Source organism: Chanodichthys erythropterus, chromosome 13 (assembly GCF_024489055.1).
Source record: "Chanodichthys erythropterus isolate Z2021 chromosome 13, ASM2448905v1, whole genome shotgun sequence".
In the NCBI taxonomy this organism is placed as follows: Eukaryota; Metazoa; Chordata; class Actinopteri; order Cypriniformes; family Xenocyprididae; genus Chanodichthys; species Chanodichthys erythropterus.
Window position 1 is genome coordinate 41718198 of NC_090233.1, and position 14733 is coordinate 41732930.

General features: G+C 36.7%; 1 protein-coding gene across 4 annotated transcripts in view; it reads right to left on the minus strand.

Moving 5' to 3' along the window:
* The window catches only part of fam222ba (family with sequence similarity 222 member Ba), a 64912-nt gene that overhangs the window by 4035 nt on the left and 46144 nt on the right, over window positions 1-14733 (minus strand). For 3 of the 4 annotated variants that reach the window (XM_067408316.1, XM_067408317.1, XM_067408315.1), the window contains exon 2: window positions 7901-8095. In XM_067408316.1, coding sequence (XP_067264417.1) covers window positions 7901-7982 — 82 coding nt within the window. In that variant the 5' untranslated portion in view covers window positions 7983-8095. Of the gene's footprint in view, window positions 1-7900; window positions 8096-13045; window positions 13119-14733 lie in introns of those variants that run through there. The other variant, XM_067408318.1, reaches the window with a different exon arrangement.

Consider the following 14733-nt stretch of genomic DNA (forward strand, 5'->3'; position numbering starts at 1 on the left):
CAAAAGTTTAGGGGTCAGGTTTTTTCAAAGAAATTAATACATATATTCAGTAGGGGCACATAAACGTTTTCCATTTCAAATAAATGCTGTTGTTTTAAAATGTATATTTGAAGAATCTTGAACAAAATCTATCACATTTTCCACAAAAATATTAAGTATCACAACTGTTTTGAAGACTGATAATAAGAAATGTTTCTTGAGCACCAAATCATCATATTAGAATTATTTCTGAAGGATCATGTGTGACACTGAAGACTGCAGTAATGATGCTGACAATTCAGCATTGCCATCACAAGGAATAAATTACATTTTAAAATGTAATCAAAAACAAACGTTATTTAAAATTGTAATAATATTTACAACTTTTGAACTGTAGTGTACATTATCAGTAAAAAATTCTGGACACATTTAACTATCTCAAGATCTTGATCGCGGCAATTCATTCAAAACCTTATGTGAGTGTTTGGTGTTAAGTCACATGCCAGAAAGATGTAGGTGAATGTTCACGATCTCACTTCCTCTCCATCATCACTACCAAACATAACATGCTTCCTGTATGCTATGGTGTGAATGCCACACACACACACACAGTGAACAGGCAGACACCAGACAACACCAATAACGGTTAAGTACCTCTGTTATATTTAACAACACCTCTGTGATGTGTCTGTGCTTGATTCTCTTTCAGTTTCAGTCTTAGAGTGTGAATAAGAAATTAAAACCTCTCGCCCTGCCCCCAAAAACATAGCAACCATGTATGTCTGCGTGTAGTGTGGTAAGCATCTTAGCCTCATATGCTCTGAGCTCTAAATAAACTGTCTAATTGGTGAGCTTTTCTATCCGTCTTTCACAAACATCTGTTCTTCTCTTCAGGATCACAGTGATGCCTTTAAAGGTGAACATAAAAAGGAAAAAAACATTAATGAGCTGAATTATTTATTGGTTTTACATTCAGAAGTCTGCAGGTCTCCGCTCACAATACAAGCTCTTTCCCTGACACAATGCTGCTTTTCTAGAGAGTGACATCCTCACCTGCCGGGACATCTCTGATTCAGTGGGTTGAGAATAGAGGAGAGCGGGTGAGAGACAGATAGAAAAAACAAAGGAAGTGAGGGATAGAGAGAAGAAACTGAGGATGATAAGTGCTCTCTGTGAGGCTGCTGAAAGGGGGTCTTTGTATAAAACAAGCTTTCATCACTTGAGGGGAGAAAAGAAAAGAGAGATAGACTCAGAGAGATAGAGAGAGACTTCTGATGTGCACCCACCTGCACTTCCCTTGCTCACACGGATATGGAGTTTACACACACACACACACAAAGTATTAACATGCATTTCTATGCGTTCCTGGCCCCCTCATCCCCAGTGAGAGGATGAACAGCCTGTGCACTGTGACTGAGCTCTTTCATCCAGCCTGAGCTGATTCAGTCACTGCTCACAGCTCATGCTGCCACAGCAAACACCCTAAACACGGAACAAACCCCCTACACTTCCTACCAAACACTTTAGAAGAACTACAACCCAGTAAAAATTTAGAAATAAAAATAATTAAGGCATGTTTTCCACACAACTTCCAAGGAAGGATGATATTTAAGAATTTATATGCTCCAATACAATAACAATAAACAGTATTGTTACAATAACAATACACAGTTTTATCCAGCAAGGATGCATTAAATTGATCAAAGGCGACAATGAAGGCTTACGCTGTTACAAAGAAATATTTAAAATAAATGCTGTTCTTTTGAACTTTCTATTCAAAGAATCCTAAAAAAGGGCCAGTTTCAACAAACATATTAAACAGAAAAACTGTCCTCATATATATATATATATATATAATATATATATCACACACACACACACACAGTGGGTACGGAAAGTATTCAAACCCCCTTCAATTTTTCACTCTTTGTTATATTGCAGCCATTTGCTAAAATCATTTTTTCCTCATTAATGTACACACAGCACCCCATGTTGACAGAAAAACACAGAATTTTTGACATTTTTGCAGATTTATTAAAAAAGAAAAACTGAAATATCACATGGTCCTAAGTATTCAGACCCTTTGCTGTGACACTCATATATTTAACTCAGGTGCTGTCCATTTCTTCTGATCATCCTTGAGATGGTTCTACACCTTCATTTGAGTCCAGTTGTGTTTGATTATACTGATTTGGACTTGATTAGGAAAGCCACACAGCTGTCTATATAAGACCTTACAGCTCACAGTGCATGTCAGAGCAAATGAGAATCATGAGGTCAAAGGAACTGCCTGAAGAACTCAGAGACAGAATTGTGGCAAGGCACAGATCTGGCCAAGGTTACAAAAAAATTTCTGCTGGTCTTAAGGTTCCTAAGAGCACAGTGGCCTCCATAATCCTTAAATGGAAGACGTTTGGGATGACCAGAACCCTTCCTAGAGCTGGCCGTCCGGCCAAACTGAGCTATCGGGGGAGAAGAGCCTTGGTGAGAGAGGTAAAGAAGAACCCAAAGATCACTGTGGCTGAGCTCCAGAGATGCAGTCGGGAGATGGGAGAAAGCTGTAGAAAGTCAACCATCACTGCAGCCCTCCACCAGTCGGGGCTTTATGGCAGAGTGGCCCGACGGAAGCTTCTCCTCAATGCAAGACACATGAAAGCCTGCATGTAGTTTGCCAAAATGGTGAGAAATAAGATTCTCTGGTCTGATGAGACCAAGATAAAACTTTGTGGCCTTAATTCTAAGTGGTATGTGTGGAGAAAACCAGGCACTGCTGAATACTTTCCGTACCCACTGTGATAGATATATATATATATATATATATATATATATACACAATTTTTTTTTTTTTTTTTGAGCACCAAATAAATCACATTAGAATGATTTCTGAAGGATCATGTGGCACTGAAGACAGGAGAAATTATGCTAAAAAAAAAAATCAGCTTTTCCATCAAATAAATAAATAACATTTTTAAATATAGTTAAAAAGAAAAGTTATTAAATTCTAATAATATTTAACAATATTATACTGTTCTTACTGTATTTAAAAAAATAAATAAATGCAGCCTTGGTGAACAGACTCTTTCAAAAATATTTAAAAAAAAGTGTTGATTTTTTTTTTTTTTTTTTTCAAAACAATTTTGTACAGTTTCTTTTGGTTTAAGTACTGGCTTATAAATAACAAATTTAGCTTAAAGCATCATCAAATACTGAATAAGTGAACATGCATGGGGAGGGAGATGTGTATGTCTTTGTGAATGTAAGGCCTTTAAATTCTTAAGAAATTCTGTGGAGCGTTAATAAGCAGCTAGCTTAATATATGTATAACTATAATATATAACTTATCCTAACTAGAAAACACAAACCTCAACAGACACACATATACACAAATATGTTCTTGTCAATGACATTCAGCTTCTTGTGATTTTTTTTTTGTTTGTTTTTTTTGTGCAGAGTAGGAATTACAATCCTCAACTCCATCCTCTGACACCTCACACAACATTCAGAAGCCCTGCCATTCACTCATCACATCTGTCTGTCTTTTTTTTCCCTCTCTCACTCCCTCTATGTGGGCCGTTGACTAAACAAAATGGCCCCTGACATTTCTTAGCTAAATAGCTTTCCTGCCAATCTCAGGCCGTGTCAGCTGCCTTCACCGGCTGCCCACATTTGCTCACCTCCTAAAGAGAGAGAAGAGAGAATGAGGAAAATCAGAGGAAGAGGAGGAGGAAGAGCAGCCATGTTGGGCTCAGTAAATGAACCACCGCAGGACTAGATCAAGGAGTGAGGAAGAGGACAGTCATTATGCTAATAACTCACGAGGGAGCGCTCTCTCTATTTCCACTGCATCTCTCTCTCTGTCTTTGCCGTATTCCCCTGTTGAGTGACATCCCAGGGGAGGCCGGCCAGTGATAATGAGGAGTCAATCTTGTTAGTATTAGACAACAACATACAGGTCGGCAGTCATGCAATCCACTGAGTACAGGAGAGGAGGGCAGAGGAAAGCGATCAGGTGACATTTAAACATGCTCTGAGCATCTATCTAAATGTCTCAACGGACTTTAACATCTCTAGAGCTCAGAGCCAGATCTGCCTCACTTCTCTTCGGGGTTTGTAATTAAAGAGATAGTCCACTTAAATTAATGTTCTGTCATGATATACCTGTTCCAAACCTTTTTAATGTGGAACACAAAAGGAGATATCAAGCAGAATGCTCAAGCAGCTCTTTTACCTTCCAGTAAATGGTGACCACAGCTGTCACTGGTCCCCACATTTACTTTGTGTTTATGTACTTCAGAAGTTCCGTTTCAGTCGGACAAATGAAGTGATTAAGTAAAAAAAAATTTTTTAAGTCATATAAACAATTTAGTTCAACTAAAATCATCATATAGAGTAAAGTCAGACTAACAGAACTAGATAATGCGACTATAGCTCAGCTTCATTCAGTATATAAACACTGTAGTCAGACTACAATTTTCCTTAGCAAGGTACATGTGATCTCAACAGAGGTGATGCTCAGTGAGTGTTTAATGCTTCAAATATTTACAGTTTTGCATGTACAGTACACTGACCCCAAACTTTTTAATGGCAGTGTAAACTAAACAGCAGCTTGGACATTCTGCTTAACATCTGCTTTTGTGTTTTGTATTCAGAATTTTTCATTTCATTTTTAGACTATCGCTTTAAAACAGTGTTTTGCACTAACTTTCCTCCCTCCCTCCCTCTCTCTCATCAGCAGTGATTTGAGGATCACAGTAATCAGCCAAACCCCAGGAGCACCATTACAGTCACACAGGGTTGTTACATAGCTATTGTCAGCCTTTTCTGTCTCAGAACACCATACACACCTCCCAACTGCCTTTTTGCCTTCCGCACAGACATCACACACACACACACACACATGCTTTTAAACGCTCTTTAATCCGTGAGACTGCTGATCTGAGTGGGTGTTCTTATATTGTCTTATATAGGGTTATTCCTCATGGAGAAGCAAAGCCTCCTCCTCCTATTCATCTCTTTCTTCTTATCTAAAACCATCTCTTCCTCCATGCACATCTCACCTTCTTTTCAGCTCCCTTTGAAAGACTTCAGAAAGAGACAAGCAAAAGAAACCATGCTCTATTTAGACAAAAGACTGTCTTTTTTTTTTACCCCAATGTATTTTCATGGCTTGCATTCCTGCATTCCAAGGTATATTCTGGCTCTTACTGTGTCTCCCGAGTTCCCTGAGGGAAACCGTGCCAGTGCCAGATGTGCTCCAGTAACATCTGGACCACAACAGGGAGCACATGAATTTGAAAGGGCAGTTAATGACATGCCATGGGACGTTTAAACCAGCATATGCATCATTAGTCATTACATTACATGATGTCGATGGCTTTAAACAGCTGAGGCTTTTCTGAATCTTTCAGTTTGAGGGTTTGGAAGTGAAAAACAACAACAACAATTTCAGATAAAATTATATAATATTTTTATTATTATTAAATAAAATATTCAACAAAAATAAGAAATATATCAATATAGTAATAAAATAATTATTTTATTTTACAGTACAACTGTAAATTTGCAATACCAATATTTGTGTTAAACCATCAAGCTTTTATTTTGGTGGAAAAACACAGGGAGTTTTGAAGCACCTCCTCTGTTGGCAACAGGTTTATAAACACTCATTGCAAATCTGATGAAATGGGTTGCACGCGGATAACACTTATCATGCGAGAACATTTGATAATCATACTATAAACCATTTTGCAATCTCGATTTTTCGGTTTCGATTTTGATTATTCGTTCAGCTCAACCTTGAGGTAAATGTTTCTATCATTTTATTTTCTAATTGGTTTCTATACCTTTTATTTTCATGGAAGATACAATTTGAATATATCTAAAATTGACAATAAATGCCATATTTTGATCAGAGGATTATATTTAAATAAGGGTTTACAGAAGAGCAGTACAAGTTTTTCAAACACGAAATTGTGTTATTTGAGCCCTAATATATTGGAAAGCAGCAATAAATGAATTGTTCAGAAGATTCTGCCCATTTTTTGGTTAACACACGCCTATGCGCTATTAAACAAATGGAATTATCAGAGAAATGAAAACAAATATGTTATAAAATTATAAGATTTTTTTTTTTTTTTTACCACCAGGTCCATGAAATTGATTGAGGGACTAGATGTGGACCATTAAAGCTTGATTTTCATTTATGTTTTGTCTAGTTAATAGGCATTTCTGTGACGTTCTTAATCTATGAGACAACATCAGTAACATCCATGAATCTTCATAGACAAACAATGGGCCTGTAGTTACACATCTAAATTCATTGAGTCTTACTTTGTATGCAATGAATGAAAAAAAATCTGCTTTCCATTATCTGTTTGAAAGAAGCACCAGCATAAGAGATATGCCTTCATTTCCTCTTTCCTACCTGTTCTCCCCCTGTAGTCCCTGTAGTTAGTAATAGGACTTCATCTCTTTCTGTATTCCCACTATTTGGAAATACGACTTCCGTCTTTCTGTGATTTCTGCTCTCTCCTGCAGTTAAAGATATGTCTCCAGCCTCTCAGTAATTGCCGCCTGATGAGGGTCTTCCTGAGGCGATGTGAGACTCATCAGTCTCCGGGCCATCGGCACTCCCCCGGCTGCATGTCTCCATAGCATAATTTGTCATCCTGATGGAGAGCTAATCTGACAGGATGTCTGCCCACAGACGGAGAAGGCGAGATATTCTGTCTGTACGTATCCTTTTTTTCCCCTGCACTGACTCAGTTTCTCTGTTTGTCTGACTCTCATTTTCTCTGTATGCCACTTATCTGCCTCAATCTATCTCTCTGTGAGCGGTGTGGTTCAGCAGGTGTCTGTCCTTGTAAAACGCCCTAATAAAAATCCTGGGATTTGACAATCTGTCTCTGGAAATATGCTTTTGCTCACAAAATGCTCTCTTTTTTCTTCCTCATTCCATTTCCTTTCTTTCTCAGTTGTGTTTAGTCTCCGTCAGACGTTTATCTGCTTTTATAGATCTGTTTTCATCTTGTCATTTCGTCAAAGCACTTAAATGTCATTTTTGACAACGTCTATATGAATTTATGGTATTAAAAGAGACACACAACATGCACATCACAAACGAATATTAGAGTCTGGTTCATTTGAGACTGCTGAGAGGAAGGTAAACAGGAGCATAAAAGGAATATTCACTCAAAAAATGAAAATTCTGTCATTCACCTTCATGTTGTTCCAAAACGGTTTGACTTTCTTTCTTCTGTTGAATCCAGAAGGATGCACTTTTCCATACCATTAAAGCAAAAGATGACAAAAAGCACTATAAAAGTGGTAATTATGAGTTATGCTCTTTTGTAGTTTACATAGAAAAAGATTATTTTATTTATTTTGTATTTTTCATTTCACTTAGAGATTTCTGCTCATTCGTGAAAGATCATATCATGCCCAGCTTTCAACCGTTTCGAATGTTTTATTTGTTTTCTACACTTGTATGTTTTATCATAAGGGATATTGTTAAATTAATCTACTACATCTATTAGCTAAATCTATAAATAAATGTAAAAATAGGGAGATAAACCATTGTTTTTAATATTGACGGCAGAAGTTTAACAATACCTGCAAATAAAAAAAGCTGTAAAAACTTAATATTTTTGTTATTTTGTTTTTTCCTGTTCATCCTAATGTACTCCCTGCTGTATTTGCTTTTTTTGCTTTAACGGCTGCAATGCCTTTATGGTGTTTTTGTTATTTTTGGAGATTCACTTTCCATGGTCACCTTTCTTTTTCATTATATGGAAAAGAGCAGAATCAACATTCTGCTTCTTTTATGTTCCACATAAGACAGAAATGGTTTGGAAAAACATGAGGGTTAGTAAATGATGACAAATGATTATTTGAACTGTGTTTTTTCTTTGTCTGTACTTACATTTCTGAAGTCCAGTGTTCATCTGCGAGTGGGGATGGAGCTGAAGGGAGAGATCACCTGGCCCTGGCAGACAGGCCAGCATCTCATACACACACTCACACACACACTCACACACTCACACACACACCCACACACACACACACTCACTCACTCACTCACTCCTAGAGCAACATGGGCCAAATACTCCTCCTCACACTATAGAGAAAAAAAACAAAACAAAACAAGAAAAAGGTGTAATTACATGTTACTGTAAGCACCTCACTACCAAGTTCTTTTTGACTTGTCATTCACTTGCTTTCGTTGCAATGCTACAGTGGGTAGCCCCACCTACATGAACTCTCATTGGTCCAAAATCATGCTTCTCATTAAGGCCATAATTTATTTTTGATTTCAGTTTTTGCTTCAAACAATTATGCAAACACAATAATCGAGATAAACTGTGATACATTCTGCTCCGTTCCGTTCCATTCTGGCCATTTAAGTGCCCCATTATGCCATTTTCTACAACAGGTTTACATGCATCAAAGATCACTTTAATTTTCTTATAACATACATTGCACATCACCACATTTATACGTATAAGTACATTTATAAACTAGTATAAGTTTCTGCTGTTGTATCGAAATTGGTCTCCATAATTGTAAAATTTCCCAGGTATCTAACTTTTATAAGATTTTCATCATCTTGCCCACAAATTTGGTCAAATAATCATGATTATACAATCGACCAAAGTAACTGTGATTATGATTTTTGGCATAATCGAGCATAACTGAACACCAGATATGTTCTGATTAGCTGTGATTGAGTGGCGTTGTGCAGCATTTTTGCATTCATTAATTGTTTAGTGTTGTTATTGGCAACTAAAACTATGAAATATTTTTCTTCATTATTTGAAATAAAGCTGAAATAAAATGTTGAAGTACTAAAATAACCAAAATTAAAACTGAAATAAAAATAAAATAGAATTTTTATTATAAAAAGTTAAATTCTGTAGTTGTAAAAATAAAAGCTAATTCAAAATATTAATAAATACTTCAACAGTATATAATGAATCTAAATCAAAACAGTGTTTGTATAAAAGCTTTTCAGATTTACAGGATCAAAAGCTTTAACAGTACCACAGTACAGAACACGGTCCAAAATACAGAAAGAAACCAAAAACAATCCATTGATACATGCAACATAACACGATACACTATACAATTCAAATGTATAAACATAAATAAATGATAAAACATCTATGTGAACTGAAGGATACACTATGGTTAGTAAAAATACGAAATGATCTTAATCATTTAAATGGGATGGTGTGCATTAAAAGCTTGCTGTAAGAAAAGGTGCAAAGCTAAATGACTCACAATCATGTTTTGGATCATTTTCCAACATAACAGGAGCAATGAGACAATTACCATCTGTCAGTTTGACACACACATTTTCACTGAATTCATTAAAACTCAGCAAGTCTTCTAATCAAGTGTGCCATGAGGAATGCATCCAAACATTAATTCAAATGTGCGTTTGAGTACAATTTCACACATATTTATGTGAAACTTGTATGGCAGAGTTTCTGGTGCAATTACAAAAAGAACTGTGATAGAGCTGTGATCGCTGCAAAGTTTTGCATTCACATCAATTAATCAACCAACCAATCAATCAAGTGAAGGTTAAGATATCAGGATATCAAAACATCCGTCTTTAATCATGTTTTTTTGTCAACAGAGTGTGTTCAGAGCAGCAAAAACCCCTCACGTACCTATCGCTTCCAAGCCACTCTTAATAATCGTACAGCAGCAGGCAAAACACACTTAATATCAAATCTGAACTTCAATTTAACATCAAACATACCAGCAAGAGTGCTCTGACCGTGCCCGAGGCGCTTCATCTCGCTCTTCTAACCTCCACATCCTGCACCCATCTTGTAGCGTGAGCGCTGTGATCAAAGGTGACCTTTGCTAAATTCCAAACTTTCACATTTTAATCTTTCATTTGAGCCGGCTGAGAATCAGACCACTGAGAACATTCCCCGACACCTCAACCATCAGTGATTAAACACAAAGGGTCTCATTCATGAAACACGAGCAGAACGAATTTGTGTGTAAATCGTGTGTAAAGTGGTTCTGGCGTAAATTTTCGGATTCATTAAAATGTTCGTATTTTCCAAATGTTAGTTGGTACGAAAGAAATCTACACCTGCTCCCAGTCACGCGTAAATAGTGCGTTTAACATCCGAACGTTTTGCTCATTAATAAGGCTGCATTTTAATTCACCTTAATAAGGTACATATTTACAGCATTTTGAAAAAAATATTTTATATAGTAATTACATACGTTTTTTCTTTTTACTTTTATTGTGAGAGCCAGTAATACATTTACATTTAAATTTATTCATTTGGCAGACGCTTTTATCCAAAGCGACTTACAAGTGAGGAATACAACAAGCGAGTCGTCATGACGAGGCAAATAGACAAGCAGCGCTCATAATACAAGTTATAGGCAGTGCTCAGATTATCCTAAAATACAATAGAGAGGGATTAGGGGAAGTGAAAGGATAGGAATAAGAAGGTTTTTTTTTTTTTTTTTTTTAAGATGAGGTATAAGATGAATAGCATCTGCAAACGGAGCACTTTAATCAAATAATGGATAGATTTCAATACGATTGGGCAAACTAATGGCCCCTTATTTGTTATGGAAATTTTTTCCTATAAAATGTCCCAAATCCTTCATTTGGTGTCATAATATGATGCCCATGTAGTTGTCAGTCGGATTTAATGGGCGGGATTTATTGAGAATGAGCGTGCACGCGCGTCCCATTTACGACTGATTGGAATTCATTAACACAGACACACACATTTCACTATCACTTCTGACATTTACGAAGTATTTGTGAATCAGGAGAAGAGTTTTCGGGAAGGTCTCTTTACGCGCAAATCACTCACATATTTACTCGTATATTTACGAATGTTTCATGAATGAGACCCAGTGAGTTTGTGTGACTGTGCATACGTACGTGTGTGTACAGGCACAAATCCAAAGGGACAAAATGTGAGGAATTGTCCTAACCTGCTATGACTGCAACAGGATGTTCTGTCAATCACTTGTTTTTTCTTTTTTTTATTTATGTGGCAATGTACTATGTAGCCCTGTCAACCGTGAAATGTGATTAATTAAAAATTCTTCATTTTCTAGAGTGCAACAATGTTTTATAAATTTTTATTTTTTTAACAGCCTTGGTTCCGGAAATATTTTTCTCATAGTGATTAAAAAAAGTCTTTATTTAAAGGGTTAGTTCACCCAAAAATGAAATTTCTGTCATTAAGTACTCACCCTCATGTCATCCCAAACCTGTAAAAAAAAGTTTTGTCTTCAGAACACAAATTAAGATATTTTTAGTATTGAGCAGCTGTGATTATGTGAGCAGCGTGACGCATGCGTGTGATACTGACGAAGGAGCTGGCCAATACTGAGCCCGCGTTCAGATATAAACACTGAAGCTGTTATGAATTTGGGATGACATGAGGGTGAATATTTAATGACAGAAATTTCATTTTTGGTAACCCTTTAAGCTTTATAAGCTATGAACCGAACCACCCAGCTATGAGGTGAATTACAACATTATAAATTTATTTGATTTTAAGGAAAAAAATATTTGAAAATTGGACAAAAAAACAAAAAGGTACAAGATGCACTTAACTTTAATGATCCCATGAAGCATTTAAAAAAAATAATGAAGAAATATATATAAACACTGTTTTATATTTATTGCAATATACACTCACTGGCCACTTTATTAGGTACAGCTGTTTAACTGCTAGTTTACGCAAATATCTAATCAGCCAATCACATGGCGGCAACTCAATGCAATGTAGACATGATCAAGACACTCTGCTGAAGTTCAAACTGAGCATCAGAATAGGGAAGAAAGGTAATTTAAGTGACTTTAAACATGGCATGGTTGTTGAGTTTGAGTATGTATGGTAAGGATATTTCAGAATCTGCTGATCTACTGGCATTTTCATGCACAACCATTGCTTTTACAATGATGAGTCTTGATTTTTTTTGTTGAACATTCAGATGGTAGGGTCAGATGGTGGCGTCCGTCCTGCCTTGTGTCAACAGTTCAGGCTGCTGGTGGTGGTGTAATGGTGTTGGGGATATTTTCTTGGCACACTTTGGGCCCTTTAGTACCAATTGAGCATTGTTTAAATTCCACAGCCTACCTGAGCATTGTTACTGACCATATCCATCCCTTTATGACCACAGCGTCCCCATCTTCTGATGGCAGCAGTGTAGCGCAGCATGTCACCAAGATCAAATCATCTCAAACTGGTTTCTTGAACATGACAATGACTTCACTATACTCAAATGGCCCCCACAGTCAACAGATCTCAATCCAATAAAGCACCTTTGCGATGTGGTGGAACGAGAGATTCGCATCAAAGATGTGCAGCCGAAAACCCGGCAGCAACCGTGTGATGCTATCATGTCAATATGGACCAAAATCTCTGAGCAATGTTTCCAGCACCTTGTTGAATCCATGCCATGAAGAATTAAGGCAGTTCTAAAGGCAAAAAAGGGTCCAACCTGGTACTAACAAAAGGTGTACCTAGGTGTAATGTAGTTTTTGACATAATGCACATTGATGGCTTCAGGCTTCAACAGAAGCATGTATACTATTGATTAACAGTAGTTCACAGAACACAATTTTTCACATTAAAAATGAAGAGGAAAAGAAAGCAAGCTCTGGAGACGCGTTTTTCTTTTAATTTGAGTGCCGTGTTTTTAGATCAGACATGTCAAAACATGTCTTGTCTACTAGCATACGTTTACATAGAAAAACAACAAAAAGCAGCATAGTGGAATTCAAAAGCGTTTTCAGTGTGAACAGACTTCAGGTCTGTCTTTAAAGGTTTATAAGTTATTCTTAAAAACCATCTCCCCTATATGAAGACAATTAATGGGATTTTTTACTTCTCGAACCCAACTGTTGCACTCTATAACAGTATTTACACTACACTGAATGCCAAATATCCTCTGATGGGCTGTGATTGGGTCATGTTGTGAAGGATTCTGGCATGGTGGGGACACCCAAATGGTTGTATTATGCCAGGTCTCAATGTGTTGCATGTGGCAGCTTTAGTCATTCCACCTCTGATTCAGCAACAGCGATGGATAGCGCCAATGATTTGTGGTGAGAAACCACGCATCCAACCATGTACTGCATCCTCTCACTACACACTGACACCAGACAAAAACATTGTATTAAAACATGTATAAGCAGACAAACAGTTCAGACAAGAAGCAATTATGAACCAAACAACTCTGACAGGGTGGTACAAGGCCAGCCAGGCAAAGAGAGAGAGCAAGAAATAAAGAGTTAGTATGTAGTGAAAGGTCATGATGGCAGCTCATTAAAATCCTGGCAGTGCACTAACAACGCAGCAGGGGGCGATTCATATATACTTGCTCTCTATCAGATATATACCGGAGCTCTTATCTGAAACCTAGTGAGTTGCCTCACTGTCTTCTGTCTAACTAGGATGCTGTCTTCTGAGGGAGGTTTATAAGTGACTGATTAGCATCTCAAATAGTCTTCCACATGTGACTTCAACCAAAGACTATTAAGACAGTTTACTCCTATTACTTGTGAAAAGGAGAAACTGCAAGAGCCAATTGCTGATTGGTAAAGTCATTGAGTTCAGCAAGCAGTTAAGATTTCAGGATCCCCCCCATTCAGATAAATAGGACTTGGTCTTGGATGCCTGAAATAGCTGTCCGGAGGCGTTGCAAATATGGCTGCCAAGTGAACAGACTTGTCTTGAAAAGGACATTGTTTCAGTAAAAAGTAAACATAAATATTGGGTAAAATAATTAACTTTAATTACACTGAACTCTCTTTATCAATATGTTTCTATATTGAATGAAACAAATTCACTAAAGATCAATATTTTTCTTTCCTCGCTTTCTTTCTTCAATTGATTTTTTTTTCACTGATGAAGGGTCATCCATCTGTTCCTCTCAGCCTGAATCTTTGATTTCTCCTCTGTACTCACACTGTGCTTTTACGTGTGCTGAGTCTCATACACCGAGTCCTGTCTAGATGAAAATATCTACACAGAGATGAGAAAACTACAACCAGAGGCGTAGCAGTGTTTATATGGCCAATAAAGTATTTTTAATTGTGCATGTTCATTGCCCTTATTTTACATTTAGATAACCTTTGCTGTCATCTTATGTGTACTAAAAGTTTAACTTTGAAAAAACTACTTATTTAATCACACTATTAAAATTTAATCTTTAGCAAATCCTAAAGTGTATTAAAATGTTTATATTTATGTGAAAATTTGCTTTTAGCATATAAAATATTACATAAAAATAATTATCGGTTGCAATTTTAGGTGCATCCCTCTACGGATTTACATCAGATTCGTCAAGTCTTGCATAGATTAATAGTCGAATCATATATGTGTGATGGGGCGAGGGTGGGGGGAATGAAGTAAGGCCTATCGGGGCTTACTTCATTCTTACCTTTATTTTCTTTCACACATAGCACAGAGAAACAACTTTCTAAGAAAGCGACCAAACTGCCTGTCAAGTGATAGACGAAACTGACAATGACTTTTTATCTTTTTAAAATTTAAATGAAAGGCAATGTGGATAAACATTTCAAAGCGACAATGTACAGAACACCACACAAAGATATAGAAGAAAATGAATAAATACATTTTAGATCAATGAACCTAAAAAAAATATATAAATAACTGCAGACATTTCACATGTCAGCAAATCAAATTATAACAGCTAAATTGCCTGTGCGAGCAAGCTTTAACTCTCCAG